The sequence below is a fragment of the Vipera berus genome (assembly GCF_964194415.1).
Source record: "Vipera berus genome assembly, chromosome: 1".
NCBI lineage: Eukaryota > Metazoa > Chordata > Lepidosauria > Squamata > Viperidae > Vipera > Vipera berus.
The window spans coordinates 48,593,406-48,607,584 of record NC_138202.1 but is presented as its reverse complement, the minus strand read 5'-3'; the positions used below and the strand labels follow the sequence as shown (position 1 = coordinate 48,607,584).

General features: G+C 38.3%; 1 protein-coding gene across 5 annotated transcripts in view; it reads right to left on the bottom strand.

Moving 5' to 3' along the window:
- The window catches only part of CEP128 (centrosomal protein 128), a 223,176-nt gene that overhangs the window by 129,073 nt on the left and 79,924 nt on the right, over positions 1-14,179 (bottom strand). For all 5 annotated transcript variants that reach the window (XM_081316241.1, XM_081316238.1, XM_081316240.1 and 2 more), the window contains one exon: positions 3,584-3,760. In XM_081316241.1, the coding sequence (XP_081172367.1) occupies positions 3,584-3,760 (177 nt within the window). The remainder of the gene's footprint in view (positions 1-3,583; positions 3,761-14,179) is intronic.

Below are 14,179 nucleotides of genomic sequence, written 5' to 3'. Positions count from 1 at the left end.
TTGATCTCTAGTTCCTCTGCCTCTTCAAAATCCTGCCTGTACTTCTGGTAGTTCTCGATCCACATACTGCTGGAGTCTAGCTTGTAGGATTTAAAGCATAACTTTACTAGCATGTGAAATGAGTGCAATGGTGTTGTCTTTCTTTGGAATTGGAATGTAAACTGATCTTTTCCAATCCTGTGGCCACTGTTGAGTTTTCCAAATTTGCTGGCAAATTGAGTGTAGCACTTTTACTGCATCGTCTTTTAAGATTTTGAATAGCTCAGCTGGAATACTGTCACCTCCACTAGCTTTGTTGTTGCTCAACTTTTCTAAGGACCACTTCACTTCACATTCTAGGATGTCTGGCTCGAGGTCAGTGACCACCTCATTGTGATTATCAGGGACGTTAAGCTCATTCTTGTATAGTTCTTCTGTATAATTTTGCCACCTCTTCTTAATCTCTTCTGCCTCTGTTAGGTCCCTGCCATTATGGTCCTTTATCATGCCCATTTTTGAATTAAACGTTCCCTTCATCTCTCCAATTTTTTTGAAAAGATCTCTGGTCCTCCCTATTCTATTGTTTTCTTCTATTTCTTTGCACTGTTCATTTAAGAAGGCAATCTTATCTCTTCTAGCTATTCTCTGGGATTCTGCATTCAATTGGGCGTATCTTTCTTTTTCTCCCTTGCCTTTCGCTTCCCTCCTTTCCTCAGTTATTTGCAAAGCTTCCTCAGACAGCCATTTTGCTTTCTTGTATTTCTTTTTCTTTGGGATGGTTTTAGTTGCTACATCTTGTACAATGTTGCGAACCTCTGTTCATAGTTCTTCAGGCACTCTGTCTATCAGATCTAATTCCTTAAATCTATTTGTCATCTCTACTGTATATTCAACATGGATATGATTTAATTCATACCTGAGTGGCCTAGTGCTTTTCCCTACTTTCTTCAGTTTAAGCCTAAACTTTGCAACAAGAAGCTCATGGTCTGAGCCACAGTCAGCTCCTGGTCTTGTTTTTACTGACTGTATAGAGCTTCTCCATCTTTGGCTGCAGATAATATAGTCAATCTGATTTCTGTGTTGACCGTCTGGTGATGTCCATGTGTAGAGCCGTCTCTTGGGTTGTTGGAAAAGAGTGTTTGCTATGACCATCGTATTCTCTTGACAAAATTCTATCAGCCTGTGCCCTGCTTAATTTTGTACTCCAAGGCCAAACTTGCCTGTTATTCCAGTTATCTTTTGGCTTCCTACTTTAGCATTCCAATCCCCCATGATGATAAGGACATCATTTTTGGTGTTAGTTCTATAAGGTGCTGTAGGGCTTCATAGAACCAGTCAATTTCATCCTCTTCAGCACCGGAGGTTGGGGCATAGACTTGGACTACTATAATATTGAATGGTTTTCCTTGGATTCGAACTGAGATCATTCTGTCATTTTGAGGATTGTATCCCAGTATTGCTTTTCCTACTCTTTTATTGACTATGAAGGCTACTCCATTTCTTCTGAGGGATTCTTGCCTGCAGTCATCTGAATTAAATTCACCCATTCCTGTCCATTTTAATTCACTGATACCTAAGATGTCAATGTTCAGTCTTGTCATCTCTTGTTTGACCACGTCCAGCTTTCCTTGATTCATGGATCTTACATTCCAGGTTCCTATGGAGAAAAAATCTTTACAGCATCGGACTTTCCTTTCACCACCAGACACATCCACAGCTGAGCGTCCTTTCAGCTTTGGCCCAGACGCTTCATTCTTTCTGGCGCTACTAGTACTAGCCCTCTGCTCTTCCTCAGTAGCATATTGGATACCTTCCGACCTGAGGGGCTCATCTTCCAGCGTCATATCGTTTTACCTTTTAGTACTGTCCATAGGGTTTTCATGGCAAAGATACTGGGGTGGGTTGCCATTTCCTTCTCCAGTGGATCACGTTGTCAGAACTCTCTGCTATGACCTTTCCGTCTTGGGTGGCCCTGCACGGCATAGCTCATAGCTTTATTGAATTACACAAGCCCCTTCGCCACGACAAGGCAGTAATCCATGAAGGGGTAATTCTGGATACCCAGGTTCAATATACTCAGGTTTTCAGAAAAGATTTGAAGCCAATCCTCTTAGCAAAACCGCCCTGAGTCCCTTAGGGAGAAGGGCGGTATAGAAATCTCAATAAATTAAATTAAATTAAATTAAAATGTTTGGCAACTGCTCGGTCCAGTAATTCATGAAATTAAAATAGTTATATAAAACAGTAAACAAAAAACATAAAAACAAAAATTATTTTCTTTTTAACCATTTCAAACTTAGATTATTCAAAATATAAAGAGATGTTTTTAAATTATTTCTGAATTATTAGAGAAAGAGGCTAATAGCAACTGAAAAATTGTTCAAATTATTTTTCCAAGTTTTCTATGTATTAAGAACTACCATTTTGAGAGGCTTGCAATGTAAATACACATTTAGATAAAACCATTAGAACAAAATATAAAAAAGAAATTAAAATGTAATCTTCATGATTTAGTACGTGTCCCAGATTAGAAACCCTGGCACAAGTTTACTAAGAACTTGTCACATGAAGACTACAGACACAGCATGTGCATTACAAACACAGCACGTAAGATTCTATTCCAAATTATAAATATATGATTCTAATACTATATTACAAAAAACCATAATGGATTCATGCGTGGTAAAGAATTATGTTTTTCTCCCAGGCCAAAATGATACCGCTTGCAACTGGAGAGGTCACATAACTATCCAGGACTAATAGAATGTCATTTGTTCCAAAGTCACACAATTATTAAAACAACTTCTGGCAATCTTAGAAAATAGCATATAAATAGCAAACTGCACATATGAAGATAAAATTTATCCTGTTTACTGGAGATAAATACAGAAAAATAGGTGATTGGAAAAATGATCTTATTGACTGCTTCTTGAAATTCTAATTGGTAACTGGAGAAAATATTTGCAGAGTGAAACCATCATGCAACAGCTAAGATGTTCTCTTAAAATCAAATTACCTACTATGTGTGGGCTTCACAGACTTGGTGTTAGATTATGCCATAAGCAGATAGCATTAACAGTGAATTATAGCTAAGAATAATACACTATTTCTTAGAAACATGGAAGAATATCAAGTGTAGTATTCACTTTGAAGAAAAATCTACATTAGTAATGAGAAGGAACCAATTATGTTTAAAAGGACTTCCATATGTAACTATGGAGATTGGCTCTTCTTGCCAAAGAAATAAGACTGGTAATTACTGTAGTGAAGAGGGTATTTGTAATGCTGGCACTACAATTACAAAATATGGTCCCCAGAGAGTTTAACCTTGTCAATGAAAGCTGAAGATATTTTTCTTTTCTGACTTCGTTACTTACTCAATTATAAATATACATTTAATGCTTCTTCAATAGCTGCTGTCCTCTCTATTGAATTTACTTTGCTTCTGTTTTAAGTTGTGGTGTGTTTCATGTCATACTTTACTGTTCTCACATTTTATGCCCTCATTTTTGTTTTGTGACCCACCTGTAGAACTTGGGAATACAGAAATAATAATAAAATTCCATGCATAAATAAATTAAAACAACAATTGAGAGATAATTACTGTGATTTTCTCCATAGAATCTCTTGAAAAGACTTGACAAGCTGCATCAACTTCACTTCCTATCATAGAGTAGATGGATTCCTGTTCAGTTTTCACACTTTGCAGTTGATCATGAAGTTGAAGCCTTTCTTCATCCAACCTCCTTAGATTATCATCTTCACTATTTATTATTTTATTCTAAAGCAAACAATAACAAAGTAGAAACAATAACTTTATTTATTATGTATTTATAACTAAGTGCAGCACAGTCACAGGAAAAAATACTAGAGTAGGCCCATGGCTAGATAGACGGCAAATAAATTTAACAAATAAATAAATAAATAATAAGTAAAAACACCAATACCATTACAAAATAAAAATAATTGGAAAACCACAAAATAAAATAAGAAACATTTTATCTAAAGGGCCCATGACATATAATTTATTTATTGATTTATTATTGATTTGTGCGCTGAAAACATTATCTTCTCTATATATTCAATATTGGGGGAAAAACCTCCAGAAATATGTAGATGCTTTTTAGTCATTCTGTGACTCTGATAATATTAATTATATGTCCGGAGACTCTTTCGTATTTCAAATATAACTTTTAACAACATGATCCTCACATCAACCAAACCTCTTCCAGAGCTAGTACTTTTTCTTTAAATTATATTGTTTGATGAAGAACGAGTGGACAGTTAAAAACGTCCGAATACTACTATTTGACTTCACTGAAAATTGTTTTAATAAAAAAAAAATCAAAAAACCCTCTTTGGGTCAAGTTCACTATTCTAGCTGTGTATCTCATGACTGGAATTGCACAGGTGTTCATTGCTTTGATGGTATGTTCTCCACTGAATTGGGATTTTAAGTTCTGCTTCACTCTAATGCATATTCAGTTCTAACTTCTTCCTGACTTTAGTATGCTTGATATTGTCAGCTTGATGGATGCCCAGGAATTTGTAGTTATTTTCTTCATCCAGACTCTTGATGTAATTTCCATAGAGCACAGGTGTCAGCCTTCCATCCTTCCGAGGTAGGTAAAATGAGGACCCAGATTGTTGGGGGCAATAAGCTGACTTTGTAAAATTGCCGCTTGGGGGGGCCCAAAAGCCCTAATAAGCAGGCATATACATAGAATGAAGGCTATTGCTAAGCACATTGATTTGTGCTTTAGATTGTAAGCCGCCCTGAGTCTTCGGAGAAGGGCGGGCTATAAATAGGATTAAAAAAAACCCCTCAATTTCATTGAGGGCCACATCAGCATTGCGGTTACCCTCGGGTGTGTGTGTGGCCGGGGGGGCAGTCTACTGGGTGGGCGTGGCTGCAGTGCATATGTCCTACTGGGTGGGCATGGCCAGCTCTACATCATTTGCGTCAAGGGTGCCTATGGGGGCCTGGGCAAGAGTGGGACAGTCAATGTTGTTGTGATTCAGGGTCAGCCTGTGGGTTCGGCTGTTGGGTTGGACTCAGAAGAGGAGGAGGAGGGGGGTGTTGAAGAGCTTGCTGAGGGGGTTGGACAGCTTGATGAGAGCCCTCAGCCAGGCCCCTCTCATCTGGTCACGACACAGACCCAGCTGTGTGAGCCTGACAGCGTGGATGAAGATGACCCACAGCTGGCCCTGTTCAAGGACGCTCGACGCAGGAGGCAGTCAATCAGGAGTAAACAGAGGAAGGCAATGGGGCTCCTCGGAAGGAGGCAGAGAGAAGCCACGCCCTGAACTGTATTTAATGGGGAATGCGTGGGAGGGCTGGTTTGCTGAAGGCAACCGCTTGAAAAGCTCCTGTTTCTTGGTTCGTGTCTTGTTCTATTTGTTTTTGTAGCAATAAATTTGGCAGCCGTAATTCCAGCCTCTTGCCTTCTTGCTAAAGGGGTTGTCCCTGCCTTTTCTGCAGGGCCGGTAGCAGGCTGGTACAGAACAGATGTTACCTGCGCAATGCTGCCCAGACCCCAGCCTGCCAGGTTTTGGCAAGCAGTGGGGTGCTCTCCTCACAGTGCCGAGAGGCTGAGCCGGGTGGCACGAATCTGAAGAGAAGCGCAACGCTGCCCAGCCCTAGCCTGCCCAAAGTAGGCAGGGCCATGTGCTGGCCACTTCCAGGCAATGGTGCAGGTAATTGGTCTTTAGTTATTTGGTGCTTCCCCTTTTGTAGGATTTTTCATTATCAATTATATTTTGTTATTATATGATTTACTGGAACATTTGTAAAAAATATCATGTGCCATTAATGAAAAATTCATAGGAAAAGAGAGTTGAAGAAGTAGATGAACATGAGCGGGTTAAAATATTGTGGGATTTCCAAATACAAACTGATAAAAGATATGGTTCATAACAGATCAGATTTAACTGGTTGAAATGAAAAAAAAACTATGGATAATTGATGTGACAATTCCATCAGAAAATAGACAATATCAGGAATTGGAAAAAATCAAAGTATGACAATCTAAAAAATTAAAAAAATGAAACATTATGGCATAAACAAGCTGTGCTGATCCCAGTGATTACTGGCAAACTGAATGCCATATACCAAAAAATCTTGGGCAACACTTAGAAAATCTGTACATTGACAAAGTTTCCATCTATCAGTTGCAAAAAGCCACACATTGGCCATACATTGATACATACATTACAATATCCTAGTCTCTTAGGAAGAACTTAATGTAGTATATATGAAGGCTGACAGCTGTGATTTCACATTTTTCTATAACAATAACAATAATAATCCAACCTCTTTCAAACAGCACTTGATTGTGTGTGTGTGTGTGTGTGTGTGTGTGTGTGTGTGTGTGTGTGTGTAAGATAAACTTTATGGAGGTGGAGACATTATGAAAAATGTTGTTACATGTTTCACACAAAATTTAATATAGTATTTTCAGTTCTGGACTGCGCCTGACAGTTACCCACTCAGCCTGGAACTGTCTAATTTTGAGTTAATCATTTTATCTAAGCCAAAACTATCTCACAGGATTGCTGCTGCGACGACAGACACTGTTTAAATGCCTCTGAGATTTTAATAAGCCGCCTTGAGTCTTCGGAGAAGGGCGGGATATAAATGGAATTAAAATTAAAAAAATAAAATAAAAAATAAATATGAATGCAAAAAAGCAAACATCAGATTAGTAGAGCAAAAGAAATATCCTAATCTACTTACGGCAATATGTCTGTCTACTCAATTATAGGGGGCATGTGCCCAGGTTTTTAAGAGCTTCAGGCAGTGCCATACAGGACTTGTAACTCTTGTTACTCTCATCATGGAAATTAAGCAGCAGTAGTAGCTGCTCATCTGATAGCAGTTAGAGAGTTCCTGACATTTGGAACATGGCAAACAAAGATAAGAAAATTAAATACACCTTGTCTTTTTTAAGTATACAGTGGAACTCTTATCTCATTTCCCCTTTTTAAAGCAAGGAGAAATGGAATAAGAAGCATAAACTATAATATATAGTTTCAATATAGTTCCAGCAAATTCCACCGCCCTGAGTCCTTCGGGAGAAGGGCGGTATAGAAATATTAATAAATTAAATTAAATTAAATTAAATCTCTTGGTACAGAAACACTAAAATCCTGGATTTCAGATTTGGTTTTATGGATCAGGTCTCCAGGGATGATGAAAAAAAGGGAGAAGCAGGAGGGAGAGAAGAGCAGTATAAAAGAAACAATAGCAGGATAATGGTTGATGCTTTCTTTGCGGTTTGGACATACTATCACTTCTTATTCCTATGTCAACTAGCTCTGCACTATGAAGTCTGTGGTGGAGAATGGCTGCCACAGACTAAAGAAGGATTTTTCCTTCCATATTTATCACATGGAAATTATCAAAGGCCTGCTAAGATAACATTTTATTTTATGGTCTAAGTCCAAATGCGTATATGTTTATGTGAATGTGTGCGTGAATGCAATTGCTATTTTTCCATACATTTTGGAAAGCCAAAGTGTAACCTAACAGATATATAATACATGAAAGATAGTGCACAACATTTTAAGCACAATACAATCAGATTATACATTTAGCTTCATTGTTTTCCACATGACTGATAGCAATTCCTGAACTAAAATGCCTTCAAGTTTCAATAGTAGCAAGCTGTTATTTTATAAGTGCTAGAAACATTATTAGCATAGGTTGTTGAAAACCGCTTTACAAGTCTGCAAAAACTCTACAATACTAATTACAGAAACTCCTTATAACCCCGGCACTGCAGTTACAATTTCCACATGTTTATATCTAAATCATTTTCAAAAATCACTTTTCAAATAAATTGATTTCCCATGGTTAAGAAATCAAGGGAAAAATTGATGCTACAAAATATATCTCTATATCATATAGAGTTGATCAGCCTTCATGAATTTGGCAAATCGAACAAACAGCTAGTAGAGCATGCTTGTGCATCTAAGTAAGCCAGGGTTGCAATAAAGCATTTACTTAGCTATCTATGGCAAGAAGACACAATGCCGATGCAGATCTAGAAGCCACTAGCTTCCACTGTGCTTTTCCCAGCTGAGAAACAATGGCAGGTTATGACTGTTATCAAGATATCTACAATTTTTCCATAGCTTATATTAATTATTTCTTATGCAATACTGTTTGGGACAGATTTCCCTTTCTGAAGCAGCAATATTCCAGGAAGTAAATAGAAACATATAGGATGCAGCAGCATTGTACTTATAATGAACTCTAAATCATCCTTAACCCTGATTGGCTTGGATTCAATCAAGTTATTTTTTGAATAGCTTAGTAAATATTTCAAACTTAGGGATTTTCTTCTCAAACTCAAAGATTTTCTTCCATCATAACCAAAAACTTAAAGTTAATACATAAATTAAATATGAGTAGCATGAAGGGCATACAGATGTGAACAGAATCAAAGCTGAATTCCAAAAATGAATGAAAACATGGTGAGAAGGCTAAAATTGAGACATTCTGCTACAGGCCATAATCTTGAAGATTTCTAGAAGATACTAATTTCAAATGAAATTAAATTAGGTAATAAGAAAAGACAGAGGTACAAAGAGAGAGAGTCATTTCGGTGACGTGGCTGGTATTAAAATTTGATTGATAAATAAATAAATTCCCACTAGGCTCTCTTTCATTTCAGCTACTATTATATACAGCATTTAGTGTACTAGTGGTTCAGAGTTAAGCTGGCATTTCAGTAGAAAAGAAACTTGAGCCAGAGTGGACATAGTTGACATCATAGAATAACTAAGTTAGCAAAAAGCCAACATAATCTGGACAAGACATGTCAAACTCGCGACGTCACATGACATCACGCAACGTATCAGAGCTTTTTTGCCATTGCCGGCAATGGGGTGGGCATGGTTTCCTGATGACGCGTCTGGCCTGTGGGCTAGCAGTTTAATACCCCTGATCTAGACAGTCTTTAGTCAGCAAAAGTAGCAGCTATTCCACAGAAGACAAGGTGGAAATAATTTTTATTGCCATTTACTGTAGTTTGCACTTCTAGCTTTCAGAACTGGCAAAAAAAAATATACAGTCACTGAAGCTCTCTGTAAATTCTTCCATCCAGCAAATAAGCAGAACCTAGAGAACAGCTCATATCCAATATTTATTCCAAAGAAAAATTGTTTAATTTTACACTTCAGTGCTACAGTTCTTTCTCAGCTGACAGCTTTTGCCTGACACAAACATCTCACTCATGACAGCTTAGTTTAAAGCATCAATATATATGTTGTGCAGAAGAGATTGAAGAATTATATGCAGAGCATTCCTATCCCTGAATTTTGTCCATCAGGAAAACAGAATTTCTGCAGCCAATCAATATAAGGAGAATAATGAGGATAAACTGGAAAGAAAGATCTACATTTAGCCAAAATCCTTGGCTCGTAAGGGGCTAGTATTAGCTCAAGACTCAGTAAGATCCTAATTAAGAGATTACAAAGGTATTGAAACAAGCACATCTTTCCAATGGCAATCTACCTGAGTTTCAGAGTATTTCAGAGCAAAATATCTGCTGAAGTTTAAACTTTGACAGCAAGTTGCCACCATTTTAAAGTCTCATAATATACTGCTTAATACATCACTTAGATATTGCACTAGGGAAGTTAACTGGGATTGCGGCACTAAGAAAAATCACCTCCTAGAAAATTCTGCAACTTGTTGCTGCCACTAATAAAGCTGTGCAGAGAGAGGTTCAAATAACTACAATTGTTATCAATCCAGGTAACTCAGCAGCTTATCACAGTACACCATGAGGCGCATCAAGTTCCAACTCAGAGCCTCTCATATAATACCTTTGGCCTCATATCTATGGGGAGAGCATGTTAAAACCCAAGCAGAGATAAGAAATAGAATCATTTCAGAATGGATCAGTTCCAAGGATAAGAACAAACCCAGTATCTCCTGCTGAATCATTCTCAAGCTCCAGTTGGCCTACACCTTGTTTCCCATAATAGTCAGTTGTTCCCAGCAAGCTAAAACAAGACTGCATTCTTCCACCATACCTCTCAGTACCGATATCTAAAACCATACTATCTTGGAGTCTTGATATTTCATATGTCTTGACATTTCATTTGTTATGACCATAACAATATTTGTTATGATCATAACAAATAGCCAGAGAGTTTTCTTTTGTATTCAAACAGAAATGAATTTCTATAATTATATGAATCTCTAAAGACATCCCTCAGCTAGTAGAAAACACGTTACGTGACTTACATCCACAGAAATGGCAGAGGGTTTTATTTTAAATGTATCTCTTCTTTGTAGCATCCACATGCTAACTTCCTTATTGTTCTAAACTGTATCTAGCCCTGTAAGACACAGGATCACAATCTATCACCTCAAGATGGCACTGACAATGGCAGCCTCAGTGAAATGCTCTCTGATAATGTTGTTGTTTTTTATTATTCTCTGTGATTCACTTCAGATTTCATACTCAAGAGACCAACTGTTAAGCATCAAGCATTTTTTTAAATGGGCAGCTTTCTGTGACTAACCTTCCACCCCCACCCCCACCCCGCCATCTTTACAAATGCAAAAAAGATTCTCATCCAGGAAAAAGCAGCTCTCTCTGAACAATGGAAAAATAAAAACAAAGGGAGGAGATGATGGAAGCGGAGAAGGGATTTTGAATAGACTAAGGAAAAATTCCTCTTCCTTCACTCTTTCTGACTAATTTATGTTCACTCACTAATAAGATGGATGAAATACTTCTTTTAAACAGATGCAACTCTGATTTTTACAACTCAGCAGCTCTCTGCTTCACTGAAACCTGGCTAAATGAATCAATTGATGATAGCAGCTTGCATATCCCAGGGCTTCAGATACAGAGAGAGGGATGACAGAACTGCAAAAACATCTGGGAACATGAAGTGAAGGGGTCTCTGCTTTTATATCAAAAACCAATGGTACAAAAATGTAACTACACTAAAGAAACTCTGTGATGTGGACCTAGAGATAATAATTATCAATTGCAAACCATTTTATTCTCCACATTTCCTCATTTCTTCTCTTTGCAGTGTATATTCCTCCATAAGCTTGCATAAACAATACATTACAACTGCATTACAAAGCAAAATACCCAGATTCACTCCTCACTGTGTTAAGAGATTTCAACAGTGCTAACTTAAGCGAAGAGCTAGCAAAATACTTGGGAGAAAGCAGAACTATTTCTCATTTTTTGCATCTGTCTTTACACAAAGGGAAAAAACAGACCAACCTATCAAAAATAGTGCCATAAAAACAGAATAGAAACACAAGTTAAGATAGGCAAGAAAATGGTAAGTGAGCACCTTGTCCAGCCTAGACGAGTTCAAATCACCAGGACCAGATGGATTACACCCCAAGGTTCTGAAGGAAATGGCAGATGTGATCTCAGAACCACTCAACTATATTTTTAAAATATCCTGGAGCACTGGGGAACTACCAGGACTGGAAAAGAGCTGATGTAGTTCCCATCTTCAAAAAAGGAAAAGAAATGGATCCAGGAAATTACAGACCTATCAGCCTGACCTCAATACCTGGGAAGATTCTGGAAAAGATAATCAAACAACGAATCAGCAAGCACCTATAAGCAAACAAAGTCATTACTAAAAATCAACATGGGTTTGTCAAAAACAGATCAAGCCAGACAAATCTTATTGCATTCTTTGACCAAGTGACAAAATTAGTGGATCAGAGGAATGCTGTGCATATAATTTACTTGGACTTCAGTAAGGCATTTGATAAACTAGATCACAAACTACTACTTGATAAGATAGAAAAATGTGGGTTAGACAGCATCACCACCAGATGGATTCGTAGCTGGCTGACCGGCCCTTGTCAGTGTGTGGTCCTCAATGGAAATGCATCTATATGGAAGGAAGTGTGTAGTGGGGTGCCCCAGGGCTCTGTTCTGGGCCCAGTGCTCTTCAACATCTTCATCAACGATTTGGACGAAGGGATAGATGGGGAACTCATCAAATTTGCAGATGACACCAAGCTGGCAGGAATACCCAACACTCCAGAAGATAGGCTTAAGATACAGGAGCATCTGGACAGACCTGAACACTGGGCGCTAGATAACAAAATGAAATTAAATGGTGAAAAAAGTAAGGTTCTACATTTAGGCAAGAAAAACCAAATGCACAGGTATAGTATAGGGGGTACCTTGCTCAATAGTAGTAACTGTGAGAGAAATCTCGGAGTCCTAGTGGACAATCACTTAAATATGAGCCAGCAGTGTACTGCAGCTGCCAAAAAAGCCAACACAGTGCTAGGCTGCATTAACAGAGGAATAGAATCAAGATCATGTGAAGTACTAATACCACTTTACAATGCCTTGGTAAGGCCACACTTGGAATACTGTATGGTCACCACAATGTAAAAAAGATGTTGAGACTCTGGAAAGAGTACAGAAAAGAGCAACCAAGATGAATTAGGGGGCTGGAGGCTAAAACATATAGGGAACGGTTGCTGGAATTGGGTATGTGTAGTTTAACGAAGAGAAGGGTGAGGGGTGACATGATAGCAGTGTTCCAATATCTCAGGGGCCGCCACAAAGAAGAGGGAGGCAAGCTATTCTCCAAAGCACCTGAAGGCAGGACAGGAAGCTACGGATGGAAACTAATCAAGGAGAGAAGCAACCTAGAACTAAGAAGAAACTTCCTGACAGTTAGAACAATTAACCAGTGGAACAACCTGCCTCCAGAAGCTGTGAAAGCTCCAACCCTGGAAGTTTTTAAGAAGAGACTGGACAGCCATTTGTCTGAAATGGTATAAGGTTTCCTGTCTGAGCAGGGGGTTGGACTAGATGACCTCCAAGGTCCCTTCCAACTTTACTACTACTACTATTAATATTATTAGAGGCAAGAATACTTTAGACCACTGCTACACAACATTAAAGGATGCTTATCGGTCTTTACTATGAGCAGCTGTGGGACACTCTGATCATTGTATGATTCACCTTGTACCTGTTTATAGAAAAAAGCTTAAAACAATAAAACCAACTCTTAAATCAGTTACAGCAATTATGTCTTGGACTGAGGAGGCAAAGCTAAGGCTATAGGCTTGCCTTGACTGCACTGATTGGAAAGTTCTCAAAGATACCTCTGCAGACTTAGATGAATTTACAGATACTGTAACATCATATGTTAGTTTTTGTGAAGATCTATGTGTGCGAATCAGAAACCTGTGAGTATACAGTAACAAGAAGCCTTGGTTCACAGCTAAACTCAAGCAGCTACATCATGCTAAAGAGAAAGCCTACAGGAAAAGAGACAGAATTTATTTTATTTTTATTTCATTAAATTTATATACCGCCCTATTCCCGTAGGACTCAGGGCGGTTTACAGGGAGGGTTAAAAACAAACATACAAAAATTAAAATCAGATTAAAAATTAATTAAATCAAGTCCCCAAAATTTAAACTAAAACCCAATAAAAATTAAAAAGAATGCTGTACAGCCAGGCCAGAAATGTATTAACAAGGGAGATCAGCGCAGCAAAAAGAAACTACTCTAAAAAGTTAAGGAATCAGTTCTCAACAAATGAACCAGAAAATATGTGGGAAACTCTTAAAAATATCACCGTTACAGCAAACCTCCTTTCCATGCTGAAGGAAATCGACAACTGGCAGATGACCTGAATGTGTTTTACTGTAGGTTTGAGAGGAAACCACTGTCACCTATCTCCCCCATCCCCATCTTAGATACACCAACACCCAAGCCTCCTACAACTGACCCCATCCCTTTGGGGGCCCCCAACTCTGGTGAAAACAATATGCAAGGTCTATTTCACAGACAAAAGCCTGGAAAAGTATCAGGTGCAGACAAGATAGCCTCTTGTTTGAAAGCTTGTGCTGACCAACTGGCCCCCATCTTCACCCACATCTTTAATAAATCACTAGAGATGTGCTATGTTCCTTCTTGCTTCAAACACTCTATTACCATGCCAGTGCTGAAGAAACCCTCCATCAAGGAACTGAATGACTACAGACCAGTTGTTCTGATATCTGTACTTATGAAAACCTTTGAAAGATTAGTGCTGGCCCACCTGAAAAGCATCATGGATCCACTGTTAGACCCCTTGCAATTTGCCTACAGAGCAAATGATAGGCAGATGATGCTGTTAATATGGCTCTGCACTACCTCCTACAACATCTTGAATCTCCAAAGACCTA